The 17,768-nt window shown below is 36.8% G+C and overlaps 1 protein-coding gene across 1 annotated transcript in view; it reads right to left on the reverse strand.

Annotated features, from left to right (window-relative positions):
- KCNMB3 (potassium calcium-activated channel subfamily M regulatory beta subunit 3) overlaps window positions 1–17,539 on the reverse strand; it is a 103,888-nt gene extending 86,349 nt beyond the window's left edge. The window contains exon 1 of the mRNA XM_044070372.1: window positions 17,144–17,539. Within this exon, the coding sequence (XP_043926307.1) occupies window positions 17,144–17,229 (86 nt within the window). The 5' untranslated portion in view covers window positions 17,230–17,539. The remainder of the gene's footprint in view (window positions 1–17,143) is intronic.
- Window positions 17,540–17,768: the final 229 nt, after the last annotated feature.

Raw genomic sequence — 17,768 nt, forward strand, 5'->3', positions numbered from 1 at the left:
TGTGGATAAAGTTACCATGGATCCCAGTGGAGGAGCTGGTAAACGAGATTAGAATATAAAGAACTATCTTGACAATTTAGGTTGAATGCAGGAATCCTCCTGGCTTTGAATGACCTGATTAACATTCACAGTGTTTTAAAGTTAAGGGCAGCCAAATTGTAATTACAGTTTGTTGAGAGATAACTTATACATTTTATGTTGTAGTTATTATATATATATCTTTTGTACCTATGCATATACCTGCACATTTGATTAATGGAGGTAGTCAGGTATGTAACACAATCTTCTGTTTACATACCATTGTCACATGATAACAATTATATATTGGTTCATTATCCTGATGAAGTTTGTATTCTATGGAGGAAAATGTTAAAGTATGTTTTCATTAATTATTTTGTTTTGTTGGTTCTATTTTGTGACTTGGGAAATTAGTGTTATTTGGTAATTGATAATATTTTTAAGTCTCAGTTGTTTGAAAGGTAGGCTGGAAGTGAAAATACCATTATCTTAGGTTTATTTGGATACAAGAATAGTTTAGATCGCAGAAGCCATTTTTCACTATTTTGTGAAGGAATGCTGCATGCCATCTTGGGAGATGTTTGACTGAAGAGGCTGCACATATTAGTGTTAAATCTTCTTTATATTGGCTTATAGTTGTTGGAAGGGAGGCAGTATGCATTTTATTTGTAAATACAGTAAAGAATAATGTCCTTGATGCTGAACTCTGCGGTACACCTAATATTGTTTCCCATAATGCTGACAGCTCACCTGCACAGGATACACATTGTATTCAGTGGTTAACTTTTAAATCATTTGATTGTATTGCTTGTGAGGCCCAGTTTCTTGAGCCTAGAAAATTATAAGTGATGGAAAACTCCGAAATGCTATTGATAAAGTCAAGAAATACAAATGCAACTATTTCACCTTGATTTTGTCTTTCATTAACCTAGGTTATGAAAGTTAGTAACACTGTTTCTGTGATATGTCCTGGTCTAAATCCATACTATATAATGTTCTCTATTATTTTTCTCTGTTAGGGAGTTGATTAAGAGAACATATTTTTCAAATATTTTAGATAGATGGGACAAGATGGCTATAGGTCATTAGTTTGGCAGCTCAGAACAGAATAACATGATTGTTTCCTCAGGTTCTTGAAGATATTCCACTGGAAGGCTGTCTGCTGCAAGAGAGGTGGTTTTACATTTTTGAATATTTTTTTTATTGTACTGGTAGGAGTTGTGAGAAGGTGATTATGGCACAGTCTACATCACATACTGTTGCATTGGGTATACTGAGTTTACTGAGTTATCAGCATTTATGTAGACTGAAATAAATCTATATGCTGTGTTATGGTTTGTTTCATCTGTGAAAAGACAGTGTTGTGATTTTTTTACCAGTCTGAATAAGTACATTGATTGTTTATCAGAACCGTTTTAGAGCTTTACCATGGTTTTTCCTGCACAGTAGTATGGCAGTCTTGTTGCAAATTGTTTTTTTTTTCTCTAAAAGTGATTTTTCCATGCTTGATCTCTGTTGTGCATCAACTTTTTAATATCTGGTGAAAACCATGGTGCAGGTTTTTCCTTAGCTCTTTTTCTGCATTGAGGTACAAGGGAGTTTAATATAAAGAAGGTTTTGTTGAACTGGGTTACTGCATCATCTAAAGCCAGTGTTTTAGTGGGTCTTAATTTCTATGCATAAGGATAGACAAGAATGTTTCCCTGTCAATTTTGGTTGTATTTTTGACCATTTTATTTTAAATATTTGTATGAGTTTTAGTTTTCCATATGGCAAACACCAGAACACAATCACTAATTTATTTCAGGCATACATCCTGCATGGGTAATTTTGGAAGGGATCTAATGTCAGTATCCATTTCAAGATGCTTTCTTTTCCAGTAATTTTATCTGTTCCTGCGGTCAAATGTATTAGCTGTATTAATCTATTTAGGCTGACAGTGGGGCGAATAATTTTGAGTACACTTGGGCCAATCGATATACGGTAACCTAGTATTATTATTTCAAGAGGTATATTTGTTAATAGCCAAGATAATATGTCATCAGAGGCTGATTTGTCTGCAGTAGGAGGTATATAGAGCTTTTCTGTGCATACTAATTTTTTAGTTAATTTTTAGTGCCGTTACTAGGATTTCAACCATATTGATGTTTTGTGTTTATATGGGGTTCACTGCCAGATCAAAAGGTTTTGAAAATAAAATGGTTACACCATCATCTCTTTAATTAGTATGATCATTACAGCCAATGCACTTCAGTTTGCCTTCAGGATTATGCAGAATTTCTTTGTCTTGTGTGTGTGATTTAAGACAGGTTTCTGTTACTGTTATTATGTCAGGGTGTAGAGAGATATCCAGCTATACAGGTATGTTATCTTATCCCACATACTATGGGTATTTCTAAATAGTTTTAATCCAGAAGGGCTGCGCTCCACAAAGGTAAATTAGGATTGCATAAAACAGTATTATATTTAGTAGACCCTGGGTTAGGGTGAATGTCCTCACATTTTAGATGTAATTTGTGTTTAAGTTCATAGTGGAACATAGATTTCTGCATTAAAGTCTGACTATATCTGGTTTGTTTAAATGCAAAGAAAATAGCAAATTCAGTAAAAGGCATTATATTAGACAAAGTAAACATGAGCATGAGAAGAGTGAATGCAAGCTTACCAAATGTATGAGATATAATTTCTGACAAGCATCATCAGTACATTGTGTTACATATGGCAGGATGTGTAACAAATGCAACAATATGCTGTCATTTGTAAAATTAAGCAAGTAAAAGTAGCAGACTCTGAAAACAAAATCATTTTCCTGACTTCAGTGACTATTACACCAAACACTAAATCAGACTGGAAAATCAAACTCACAATTCATGGAACCCCAGTAAAGTTTTAAATAGTAAAATCAGCCCCTGCATCTGTGTTATTATGTGCCACTTATACAGTACCTTAATGAGTCCTCAAGTTGATCGAGGCAGAAATGCAAATACATAATCTAGAAGGCAAACTGAAGTGCACTGATAGATTCTTAGCCATCAAGAATGGAATAAGCACACGTCTAAGTTCTTGGTTTAAGTGCTGAAAGGTCCATACTTAAATAATCTGCTCAATAGAACAGTAGCATGTGACTGGGCTGTTTGCCACAATAAATTAAATTACTGTGGATGTGTTTGCTGCAGGGGTGTAGTAAGCAAATTCCATCTTGTACTCACAAGCTCCTAGTGCTACCCCCCCACACCTATCACTTCAATTCCAAAACAATTCATATGTCAAGAAACCAATTATATGTGGCTGCCATGCTGTCCAAAAAAATAGTACATGACCAGATAATCTGATACTGAAGAAGACATTAATACATGTGTGCTTAGCATTACTGCAAATCAACCAGTGACTACAACAGGTTAGAAAATCTAAAAGAAGCTAATAGATATGGCAATGAGTTGCAAACAGTCATTAAATATGCAAGTGATAGCTGGTCTCTAAGTACTGGACATAGACACAAAACATCTGATGTATAAATGCCACACTGTTAGAGTCCAGTTGTTTGAACATGGTGGTTACTCATGTACCAAGTTAGATTTGCTGCACCCTCTAGGCAACATACTGTTTTAAATAAAGGCAATACTCAAGGGACATGAATGCCTCAGTAAGTGTCAAAAAGCCAAGATATCTGTATGTTAATCCAATATAAATATGGATATTACAAAGCTGGTGTCAAAATGCCAGTTTTGTAACATATAGAAACCATCCCAGAGGAGAGAACCATTACTATTTATTTATGTATTTATTTATTCCAGTTTGATTACCAGGGAAGTCCACTGGGTCAACATGGCCCATTTTCAGTGGAGGCCCGGGGAGAAAAGCTCCGAGAATACATTAAATCAGATTACATACAGGATTTACAAGAAACACAAGCAAGGTTTTAGAATGAATTAAACAGTTTTCAAATATGATTACAAGGAATACAAGACAGTACAGATTATAATTTTTATGAAACTGAATTAAGCTTTTTACATTAGTATAGGTAAGCAGTAATTCTTTTTAACTCTTTGAAACTGAGTGTTAAGGTTGTATAGATATTTACATGTATACTACTAACTCCTTAGGGTCCTTAGCAGAAAACATCTGCTGACTTAGATGAATTTGAAGGAAACAGATACCTTGTAGTTAATTATTATTCTCAAAATATAGAGATATTGCCCATGCCAGCTATAGTTACCCAACAAATCAGTCAGATTTAAGACAATATTTACCAGATAGAGCATACGTTTCAAAATGATTACAGATAACAGTAACTGTTTCTATTTATGGAGTTCCAGAAATTTCCTGTGGATCACAGCTGCATATGTCCCATGTCAAGTTCTCATAATCCACAGTCCAATGGAGCTACTGAAAGAGTGGCGCAAACTGCTAAAAAGATTTATTGCCAACCTGATTCTCACCAAGCTCTTATGTCTCACCACACCGCACCATGTAGTGCCCTAGGATTAATCCTTTCACAGCTAATGCTTAGAACTCAAATTCTCATGCTGCAATCTATACCTCAACCAAAAAAAACAAACATTCTATCTGAATCCATTATGAGGAATGACCACATTGCAAAATACATATTAATATATTTTTAGAACAGACAGCATTCCATTCAAACTGCAGAGTATAGCACAAGGTTTGCAGGGGGGCATCCTGAGGCAGGCTATCACCATTATCCTGACGGCACTAGCACTTCTCACAGGTAGGATTGGTGGTGGGACATCAAGATAGTTTGTATGTTCAGTGCATATGTGTGAGGAGAAGAGTATTACCTTTAGAAAGGTAGCTACTAGCAGCAAACTACATTACACAATTATGAAGATAACAAACATAAATGCAGCTATATTACATTATATTATCAGTACATAGATATCCATGCATCTGGAGAGTCATTACATATGCCTCCAAAATATCAACATAATGCACCTGTCATGAGTACGTGCTGAAGGACTCTAGAGTAATTTCCCCAATGGTGAAGAATATCAAGTTGGTGCCTCTTCAGATCACTATAGTGGTGCCTGCAGAGCTCACCAAATTAAGTCATACCAGTCATATCATTAATTGCCTTGGCAAGGCAGTGCCAGGCATCCACCTTGTACTAGGGCTCTCATAAGGGGTCCCCAGCAGGTGCTCAATGCGTAAAGTACAGAAAAACTGTTTACTCCATCACATACCACCACAGAGTCCTTCCTGCCACTATCAGCACCATCAGATGCTATGGTCACTTCACAGGTCACAATCTTGAGAAAAATTGTAGAACATTCACACTGACACATGCTGCAGGTGTCACATGACACAAATCAAGCACCTAGGCTGTGTGGCAATACATGCTATCACCATATAATGGCACATGAATACATGGCATAGTAGACTACTGTTTGGGGTGATACTAAACCAAGACCTGTGTGTATGTAGTCTATATATCCCTTATCTAACTGAATGATTGCTTGATATCTACTTCAGAGGCCAACACATGGCTTAACACATCCTTATCCCCACTGGAGTCAGTAAACTACCCAGACTGAGCTGTATGCATCATGGGCTTTCATGGGTGTGTTAGGTTAGAGATGAACCTCAAATCACAGCCTTAGTCTACCAAGCATTGCATACAACACGTAGTCCAGAGAAAAATATTTACCACTGACTGGCTCATTATCATAATTGTTGAGCTGTAAGCCTCAAAAATTGCATGATAAATATAGCTGCAGCCATGCTAGTGTTCATTGCAATATGGAAATTTGCTACTGCAAAGTGAAGGATTTGAAAGTGCTGCAAACAGTTATACAGGACATACAGATCTACAGCTTCTGTAATAAATGTCTAGGGGACATGTAATAAGAATGTGTAGGTAACATGATTGCTGTTTTGCTGTTGCTGTCGAGTGGGTTGGTCTACATCTGACTTCAGAGTGGGGTTGTGGGCCACAGGTGGATTTGTTACTCAGATTTGCAGTCAACCACAACAGTGTTTGCCAATGACAGCATGGAGTATCTACATATCTCTTAACCTCTTAGCACAAGAAATCTGAACAAAGTCATAAAGAATGAGGGTTCCAAGGCACAAAAATAGGGACAGATTCTAAATATTAATTTTATAAATTTAGAAATTTGTTAGAATAAAAAGTTTTGTGTTGGTATGGATTCTCTGAATGATATGAAGTCTGAAACTCAGATATCTGTTATTATTATGTGGCATCAATCCTCACTGGATTTATCAGAAATCCACAAATTTTATGAACAGATCAAAAATGAGTAAAAATCTGGACATTCTGTGAAAAGTTCGACGGTTAAGAGGTATGAGTATCTGTGATAGAAATGGATACAGGGCATAGGCAATGGCAGAAATGATTTTCAAAAGCTGTGTGCCTGTTGTGAAAAAGGGCCTTTAAGAACAATTACTGTATATGAAAAGACTAAAAATAGATATATGTAACAAGCTGCTGTCAGCTGGGGGGGGGGGAGCTTAACGACATTTACATGTAGCACACTACCTAGGGGTCACTACAAAAGTTTCATGTGACACACTCAGGGATGTTTTGCAGTGGGCCTCCAGTTCCTGTTTTGATGAACACCTACAAAGGCAAGGAGGGATGCACCATGCTGTCTCTACATCTGTGTGATACTGTTTGCTTTGAAGAGGGTGGGGGACAGGCATTGGTCATTATAGCAGTGGGTATTCTATGCATTCCATTAGCCTGCATGTGAGGCAACTACATCTGTACCAGTTCATGTATGGTATCTATCTACATGGTAGTGGTCCACTATTTCTTTGTCATGGAGGGATGGAATGTTAGACACAGTCAGTGCCTTTGCTGACATGAAGGGTGACAATCCACTTTATCATGACTATTGGGTAGCCCTAGACATATGCATTTCTGCTAAATCTGCTGCTACCCTTAACATATTAGTGGGGTTTCTGTTCACCACAATTTTATATCTTACTACTACAATGGCAGTCACTGCTCACTATACACTTTTTAAACATTTCTGAATCACTCCATCATGCTGTTTTTCCTCATTTGCATTCACCATTACCCTCACTATCAACACATTGCTTATTTCCACCTCATTATATGGCCAGCTGCATATCATGCCAGCTGTGATATTTTCTGGCCTTGTGTAACTGCAATAACTATGTCTCTGAATCATATTGTTCTATTTATTTCTGAATTCCTGCCTGTATATCTAGGTTGTACAGTTCCAGCATATGACAAGTTGCTTATGAAACTTTACAGAAAAATATAATTCTAGGTTTGTGTGCATAATATTATACTCCTGTTGTAAATGATGTGAATGTACTATCACTGTAAAAACTTTTTACTGATAATCTTGCTTTTTGTAGATTTTTATTAGCATTTACAGCTGTTTGCAAGATATTACATTTATTTGTCTTATGTTTTAACCTGAGTTTTCTGAAAACACTCTCTCCTAAATGTAAGGATATGTGTAGGTTGCTACTTTGAAATTCCACAGCTCAGAGCTGTTAATGAGATAAGGGTAAGAGAAAGTCAAGCTAGCCCCCCTAAGAATCTGGCCTGAATGTACCCATAAAGACTTAATGTAAAAATTCACGGGCATTAGAAGCCATGTAGCTAAAACACAGGTATGCCCTTAAGTGTTTATTTGCATATATGCCATAAACCTCCACTACACAAGGTAGAAGGTTTTACATAGTGAAGACCCTACGTTGACTGGGTCTTTCTTCCAGATTTTACTGAATGGTTTGTCGGTATGACCTTTTTCCCTTTGGTTTTGGCATTATTTTACCAGGCAGACTGAGTCACTGAAACAATCCGTTATTGCAGTAGCATTTGTTTCACTTAACCTTTGTGGAATGGCAAACAGCACAGACAGTTGCCTTCAGGTTTACCTCTAACCAGCTTTTCTGCAGCTTGCTAAAGTCTCTCAGTAGATATTTTTGCACTTCTGAGCTGGGTCTACCACCTTGTAGAAGGGTCAAATCATCAGTGTATGTGGGAGAGATTCAAAAAGGAAGATCCCTGGCTAAGCTGCCAAATATTGATAATAGCTCCCATCTTGGGCCCCATGCCAGGTGCAGTGAAGATGCCAATACTAAAGGCATAGGAGCTGTGTTCAACATTAAAAGTTCTATTATTTGGCTGTTCCACCCCTCAGTCTTAAATTTTCAAGTTTTGAGAGAAGCATAGAGTGGCTGAAAGATCTGAAGACTCAGAATCTTCAAAGAAAGATCTGGACAGAAGGCCTTTCTGCATATTGCTCTAAGTATTATTCATTACACAACTGCTGTGCAGCTGACAATATAAACTGGATAATTAGTGATATTCATATAAATCAGAACTACTTTATAATATATTTGGTTCTATGTGTATATACATTATTGGCAGATAGATAAATAAATACATACACGCATATGTATATATATATATATATATATATATATATATAGATATATATACACGCAAACAAACACACACACACAGTCCAAACAAAACAAAAACGACCAGCACTCCCAGTTCATGTAGACTATGCTGTCGTCTGTATTGGAACTGCCATTATTTTTGGGTTGACACTGTGTGGATACTATTTTGATTTGAGTCTTAGTGGATCTTCTCTTTTATTAAAATAATATATTCTACACGAACTGGGATTGTTGGTCTTTTTGACTGTTGTGTGTATCATTCTATGCATGCCTCAAGAACATTATGCATCGACTGCTGAAGGCTACGTATACATACTGTGGAAAATAATGAAACTGATACTCTAACTTTTAAAAGGCAATATTTGTATAAGTCTAACTGCACTTTGACTTGTAGGTTTTACTGCACTCCTTCAAAGTTAATTACTAATGGATGCAGTTGGCTGATGAAGTGTACTTTATGCTTGGTCACTACTGCACAGGAAAGGTTATGTCCTGTTCACTTTTCACCTACACAGTTAAGAGGACAGGATTTGTCTTTTCCATGAGATTGGGTGACAGTAGGGCAACGGAATTTGCCTTTTCCCCCTCTGCCGTGTGATCTTGGAGTTGGTAAATATTAAGTTGTGGAGGTGTGAAGGATGAGGGTTTCCCCCTGCAAATCACAGTTTTTGGAATATTCTTTTATTAGATGTATTCAATGTATTGCTATTTTTGGGTGGTATGCAGTTTACTGTATTGTATTATCAAAGTGCAGATTGACAATGCAATACATATCCTAGTAAAAACAGTTTATTTACATGACATAAAATGGAGGGCTGGACTTCATCAAAATAAATTAACATCTGCAATCTTTTTTACACAGTTAATATTTGTGGTCTTTAAAACACAATTAATGCCTGTGGTCTCTATAATATTCTTACAGTACCTCCGGTGCTGAATATTTACACAAGTATGGTCTCTGCTCTCTGGTCAGGTGTCACAGTGATTATCAGAGCTAACCTCTGGCAAACCAGTCCTTCTGATTTGTTCATTTTCTAGAGCTAGTACTCAGGTCTACAACTCTTCTTAACAGCACAAAACTGCTCCAGACTTCTCTGAACCTCCTCTTTGTGACATCTGAGATGGGTGGGACATCCATCCCCTTTTTTAAAAATCAGGCTAACATATGAATATCATTCACAGATGTTCCCCATTTAATGGGGTAACTACCATATTCAGTTGTTCAGTAACATTAGAAACACTTCAAAATGCAAAGACATTGAATGTTGAATACAAAAATATATAATTTTTAGGTGGAAATCACCACTCTATGTTACTCCGTCTCTGCAATATATAACAAAGGTTAAAAAGGTCACACAGACAAACTACAAGAAAAATCCCTTCCTAGCTAGTGTCTTCACTGTGTAATTCCATAAACTTCCAGTAGTTGAATCCCATGTGGTAAAAGCAAATGACCCTTTAAAGACATACCAGTATTTCAGCTGCATGGCTTCTGAATGCCCATAACTTTTTAGTTTTTAAGACTTTTTCTGTTTCCGTCTTATGCTGTCAGAAATGGCCTGGGTTTAGAACTATGGCCAGGGACTGTTTCTCCTTTTTCATCTACCGAGGGGAAATCTTTCTTACTGTTATATTTCTCCTAATCATTCACCTGCTTAGAATGCTCAGTTTCTTGTACTTTCCATTTCAGTTTGAAAGTGGTGCATCTGTTATACCTCCTAACTCCATTTACTTAGAATATATATTTTTAGTAAGTAATCATTTCTCATTACTCTGCTAGTCATTTCACTTCCCTGTTCTGTAAAATGTTTGGACTGCAAATGACACTTCTATTCCATGCTTTGCAGTACTTCCAGACTCTGTTTTAGTGGGCAAGTCCCTTCCTTCTACTGGACTTGTTAGAGGTATGTTTTGATGTGTCTCTCTAACTTGTGTAGGTTCCTCTTCATTTTGTAGCATTAGCCAAATGTTGGTACCATTAGGACTTCTACAGTTATGCCTTAGCCTTTGCTGAAGTCAAACTCTGTAATGAATGGGACCAGTAGTATATTCCCCTCATTCTAGGTTAGGCAAAAGCACATTTCTAGACTTATTCACCCGCTAGTTCTCCTCCCCAACATTTATAGGGTAGACTGTTAAAATAACTACATTCTTCCCATTGTCTCCATAACTCTTTAAGCAGGGAAAATCTTTTCACGTCATGTCTTAAAGTGGAAATGAAGTAACTGGATCAGCTACCTTTCCAAACCTACCTTGTACTTCTTTCTGAACAACAGAATACAGTTTCTTATCACAAATGGTGCATACCTTTTCTATGCTTTGTTAGCAGTGGCTTTCTTCTAACTTATATACATACTGGCCTTTTGTAGGTCTTACCATACTGGAGGAGTCAGTTCTTGTCGTTCTCTACCATCAATCAATGTATTGCAGTTAACGTGAAATTGTATAGTAACAGAATGCAGTTGCAACCATTTTAGAACATAAACTTACACTCTTGAGGCTTAACATCACTAGCAGCATTTTTTAGAAGTTGCAGTTTTCACACAGTTAACAATGCTGCCATCTTTAATTCAAACTTTAGTTGTTTGACTCTTTTCCCAGATTTAAAATAGACCGTTTCTACAGGAGTTACTTTCTGTTTGTTACTAATAGTTGACATAGGTTTTACCACACATCTAGACTGCTCAGATTTATAGTTCCACTATGAAATGGAGTTGCATGACACCAGGGAACCTAATCATCAAACATAGATGTCTGAAAAACTACAAGGCCCAAAAATCAAACTGAAGTTTTCTTTAAACAGGGGACAGTTCCCCCCCCCCAACACACACACACACACACACTTCTCTTGAACTTATACCGACGTCATGTTCACAAAAACACAAAATGGGAGAAATCTCCCAAAAAGAAGGAATTACTGCCAGCACTCAGACACACACACTACACCACTGGTGATATCATATGGAAAATAGTTATTGGCATTTTGTACTTCAGTTTCTTTGTAACTTTGAGACTTAATGCTCAGGAAATTTTTATCTTAGCAAACTTTAGTTACACTAAGACTTATATAAGATTTCATAAATAATAGTTCTTCTTCAGTCAAGATAACTTTTAGAGTCTTTAGATCAGTTTGATACTCCCATTTTCTTAAAGCAATTGGTAAAGTCCTTTTGAATTTGGCATTCACTGTAATATTATTCTAATTATGTTAACCCTTTGTTTCTAACCATAACTTAACAATGTGCTTTAAATTACATAACTGTGACCTTAATGTTTTGTTATGAGAAAATATCCATCCATGAGCCTTTTTGAGATTGTATCACTTGAGGAAACAGCAGATCTGGCAAGTAAAGCCTTTTTGACCTTGCAGTCATAATAATTAGTCCCATCCATGTCCATAAAGGTTTTTAGTGGCTCTTCAATTAAATTCATCCCCCCTGGTGGGCATACTGCTCAAAGGCATTAAGACACACTTCTATGTAAGTTGTTTTAACAGTGGCACTGTCCTTGGGGTACTCATCCATGTACCAGGGCATGCAAAAAATTCCCAGCACACACAAGACTGTTTTCTCTCTCTTTCTTTGGGGCACTTACATTCATGTTGGTAATGATATTTGCAATTTCAGGATTTCTGCATTAAACAATTTGTGCCAAAATGCCCACATTCTCCATCAATTTAGAAGGCGGAATCAGCAGAGACCACCAGTCCTTATAAAAAATAATGCAATTTATTACACACAAATGTAAATAATGCAAGTTCTTTGAAGCAAAATAAAGTCTAGTGGTTTAACTAAATGCAAAAGAAGTGCCTTCGACTCAGTCTTGTACTGCTGGAAAACAGTCAGTATTGGTAGTTTTCTCTGTCTCTGGATTCCTCTGCCAGGAGCAACTGACACCTTCTTCACCAAAATCTTCCCTCACATGGTTAAATTCTCTCCCCCAGAGTTACAGCTGTGGACATCAAGTCCCCTTTCACACCATGGGCAAATGCTCTCTGACTGGGCTTCTTTCAGTCCTTTTTTATATTACATTCAACCGATTATTAAACAAAAATGCTGTCACTGATATAAACAGCTATCCTTCTTTATTTTCTTAAGGAAATAAGTAGAATTTAACAGAAATACTTACGTCATTTGAAGAAACACCATTCTATTCACAATGGACTCATAATACTGGTTTAAATGTTTAAACACAATTATTTATATATTATTGGGTTATCTGTACTCTGCCAAATGCTGAAAAGCATCATATTATGCTGCAATATACACACACACACACACACACACACACACACACACACACACACACACACACACACACACACACACTAAAAATGTTATCAAATTCCATAGAAGCTGTAAGTAATGTTGTTAACTCTATTGGCTAAGATGGATAAAACCCTGATTATGGCCCAAGTTTATCTAGTGGCACAGGTACCTGCTGGAACTAGCAGGTGAGGGGAAAGAAATGGCAAGGTAATGCCTGCATGCGTTTCTCCAAGGGGAAGGGACTGAGGTGACATGTTTGGGGAAGTGGGCTGCTGCACAGTCACATGAAGACAGGGCTGGAATGGCAAACCAGGGAAGACTTTCAGGCAAGTCTGGAGAGTGTGCTGCCTTGGGTTTGGAGTGGAGAGTACCTAAGACCAAGCCTCATAGCCAGTTAAGCCTAAGACATAGAATGTTAGCATATGTTAATGGAGTAGGGCTAAAGTAAACAAGCACAAATACCTTGAATAGATATAGTGGCTCTGTGGTCCTTCACATTTTGGAGATTTTATTTATTGGCCAGGAGGGAAGACTGTCTGGTGGCCCTGGCCAGGGAGGGTTGGCCAGTTAGGATATGGAGATCTGGAGTGACACAGGGGCTTATGAAGGGCACCACAACACTGAGAGTTAATCAAATCCAATGAAACATGTCCAATGGAACTGCAAAAAATAAGATTAGGGCCAAATCATGCTAGGCATGAGTAAGTCTCAGCAGAACCACACCCAGTCATAGTTTTCTACTTAATCTAACAATCAGGATGCAGTTAATAAAACAGACAAATAAAAGCATATCAATTAAAGGCAGACCTCATGATTAGGCTAATTACAATACAAAAACTATTAAACCATAGCAAGTAAAACTTTGTGGGATTACTTAAACTACCTAGATATTCACAAGACCCTGAATCCTCCCCTGTTCATTCACTTTCACTAACACTCTTCCTGCAATCTGCTGTAACTGTTAAGTCCTATTTTCCCCACCCTCATGTCCTCTCCTTCTGCGTTTCTTTTATACCACCTTTCCTCTCATGGTTTGGTTAGATGATATATTAACTAATCTGAGGTTCTTCTGCTTTGCTTTTGGTGATCTAATCTCCCCTAGCAAAGATGTATATCATATTTACAGCTACTATTCTATATCCTTACTCAGTTGTCACTGGTCACACTTTGCATATCTGCTTTTTGCTTGTTCTTCCCAAGCAGAATACCAAGTTTACTTTTGATACTTTTGTTAATCGTTGCATATAACATGAACTTGTGTGGGTATGATATGCATAGCACAAAGATGTGCTTCTTTCTGGTTACATCTATTCTGGTTATATCTATACTATTAGTAAAGTGCCAAACATCAAATAACAGTTGTCATTATGCAGATATTCGTCGATACATCTTCAGCTTTTGCTGATTTATCACTGACGTACCCATTCCCTTCATTATTTTATGTAGTCCTTATTTGTATACTCATCCGAGTTTCTGCAGTCAATGTTATATATATATTTTTGTTAGTAAATCTTATATATCTGCAGGTTTTCTTCATGGGCATCTACATTAATTGGGATCTGTCAGTAAGAATCTCCATATCAACAAACAAATAAATTAGATACAGTGATGAATAAATGCACAAGTCATATCAGTAAGTCTGTGTTTGAGTTATTGTTGACTTGGTGTACAGAAGAAATGAGATACCATAGGTTATAACTTGTAGGGGATTGTTCCACTACTCATTTGGGTACTTATTTACACTTAGTTCTAAGTGATATATAAGCTACTGGTAAATCCACAGTATTTTGTTTATTTGAGGATTTTTTTTTTTATTAGGAAGGCAGAGTGGAGCAAATAATGGACATTCAGATATTTTAGTTATAGTCATCCAATATAAATTCATATAAGGCTTATACAATTAATGGGAACATAGCCAGAAGAAAAGAAAAAAGAAACAGCTGGTATAAGCACAAATAAATAGCAGAATAATAAAGCACTTAGATACCTAACAACAAATATCCAAAATTAAATGTACAAACAGGAGTTGAAGCAGTACAAGTAACACTAAAACTTTAAATCAGCACTAGACAGAACATCAGACAGCTTTTGGATGACCAGACAGAGAGACAGTGAACTTTCTATATGTACTAAGAACAAACACTGGCACCACTCATCCAATATACTGACTCAGCATAATTTCTGCAGTTACACTGTTTAGGAAAAGAATGTGGGATTTCAGCAGCTTGAAACATCTGTTTAAGGAGGGGATGTATTAAACAGGGAGGAGGTACCAGGCAATATGGCTAGAATAACAAAGCAGTCTAGTGAATGCTGTGCAACTACATGGGAGGGGGAATAACATGAAGCAGTGCTATGGAAAAGGCGAAGAATGTCACATTTTCAGTACCTCGTGTAGTCCATTTCTTTTTAGTAACCTGTATTATTCTGTGTGTATAATATAACAATATGATGCATAATTCACTTCTGCAAGTAAAGACATTATCCAAATTCTACACGGGCAGCTGCTCATGATTTTCTACCTGTTGATGAGCTGGAGAAGCTTACAGAATATCTGTTTAACTGTACCTGAACAGAAACCTAGAAGAGTTGTACTGTGCATTGCTTTGATGTTATATGCAGCATTTTTTTACACTTCAATCTCTTCACAGAACTGGTGACCTGGAGTTTTATTTGATTGTTTGGTCATGTGATCTGCATTTTGAAATGTATTTAAATAGCTGACGAAGTTTGTAGTAACTGAAGAAAGGCCTTTGTTTGAAAGCTTTGCTTTTATTGTTCTTGTATTAAAATTTGTGTGGTGATCTATACCTCGTTTGAACTTTTATTTTAGTGATTTTGCTCTTGAGCTTCAGCTTGGCGGTTTGCTTTGGTTAGTAGTATATTTCCATAAAGCAGCAGCTGTGTATAGATAATTCACATGGTAAAACAGACTTTCAGGGCATTCTAGGGACCACATATAAAGACTGATTAGAAATTATAGCCTCTTCTCCTCAGGTTTCACCATTCCAAGTCAATTTGCTAATGTCTTATTGCAACATAAATGAAATGATTACACACTGATCACCTCCTGAAGAACTCCACTTCTTAAAGATACAGTACCAATAATTTTATAACATATTGGATGATTTATTTGCAATAACCCTCTCAGAAACAAGAATAACAATATTTTTTAGAGGAGGAAACAAGTATATTAGCAGACATGAAGGTTAAACAAAAGTTTGCCTACTAACATGTTATTGTAGAATCATTCCTATCACCTCTTGATGTTTTTACCCATAATATAAGCATTCTGATAACTTTATTTTGCATTTCATCAGCTTCCTATTGAAAGGAGCGTTTTTTGTTTCGCCTAACAGAGATCCATATACATAGCAACATCAGTGCGGCAACAGTACCCAGTATTGTTTGCTGCTTTTGCAAAAGTTAGTTGCTAGTCAGTCTCCCTGGTCTCCATAAGATGTTACCTGTATACCAGACTCAATAACAGCTTCACCCAGAAAAAAAAAAACATTATATGGAAGATGTATCATAGTTCCCCTAAACTGGATAACATGGACACACATGTGGATATGTGACTATTAATGAAACAAATGGAAGTAAAGTAGCTGTAAAACTGGAATGATTCAAAAGCATTTTTTATGCTGACATTATTTTTATTGGCTGCTTTGTATATAAAGTCTGATGTCTACCAGTATAATTCAAAATTATAACACATGCATGGTAGCACAGCAGATTACAGCTGTTATCTTTCTGCTTCATGGACCAGAGATAACTTCAGATCATTGAATCTTGTCTAGCTAGACATATGTGTCTCACCCCCCTCCCCCATCAGCTGTGCTGCTTTACATCAACTGGTTATCCCTTAAACATCCCAAAGGTTTGAATTGTGGAGTTTTTCTGCTTTGTATACGAGTTTTTAGAAAAACAGCTGAATTAACCTAATATGCATAATACTTAAATATTATATATCAGCACCTATGAGTTATCACTTTTATAAGAGTACCTTCAAATTCTGTTGCAACATTTTAAGTATCTCTTTGTGAAACTCAGAGCTACAGTATAGCATATTACACTTTTTTGTTACTCTCTATACCATTACACATCATACAGTGCCACTCAAGTTTGTAGTTTACTGTTTCTGAAGGTTAGATTAAGTTTAATTTTAAGCTCAGGTCAAATAGACTATTTGCGTAATTACAGATAAAAAGTTGTGTGTCGTGTACTAATGGATAATTACATGGTTTCTGAAAAGGTTTAGGCTGCAAAACTAAAAGTATTTCAGTTAAATTTAGACTGTGACAGAGTAGCACTGTACGACTTGTGTCTGAAGTACCGATATAGGTGTTCAGGTTTTAGAACTGCAGACTCTCAATATATGAAATCCACATTTTTTTTAACAAAAGTAGGCCATAAGTGTTTGAGCTTACCGCATCTGGCATCTCCTTCTGCACTGCAGTGTTATCCGAATGGGGACACTGAATGACTGCCTGTGAGCCACAGGCTGCATAAACATGCCTAACTCAGATTGAGCCACTGGTCAGCAGGAAAGAACACAGGAAAAAACTGTGGTGACTTCACTCAGGAGACCACCAAATGCAGATACAGCATTATCCATTCTTATTTCTTTATTGGCTCTAAAGCTTAGAGTGGTCTGAAAAACACCTGCCCACGCCTCTTTGTGAGATGCACACAAACTTCTGCTCCTGATTATTATGTAACTTGCTGTACGTCGACAGAATTTGCAAGCTTCCTGAAGAAAAAAAAAAGCCACGGCACTAACTCCATACTCAGAAAGTAAGGAAACAATAAGACCGTTTGTTCTTCAGGTGGAAGACTGGCAATTAAATGGAAGCAAATTAACTGCTGTGTATTTATCAGCCAGGTGTTGCTGCTAATCGTTTCTACGGAAACAGGAACTTATGGAAAGTTATTTGGGTCCCAAGAGTTTGCTTGCAGACAAAAGGAAGCAGACTGTTTATCAAGCCATTTATTTATAATGTATTTACTTTTCTAGCATAGATCTGAAGGAGTTTCCTTGACTTTGGTTATTAT

The sequence above is a fragment of the Protopterus annectens genome, chromosome 4.part1, assembly GCF_019279795.1.
Source record: "Protopterus annectens isolate FY-2018-M chromosome 4.part1, PAN1.0, whole genome shotgun sequence".
Taxonomy (NCBI): Eukaryota; Metazoa; Chordata; order Ceratodontiformes; family Protopteridae; genus Protopterus; species Protopterus annectens.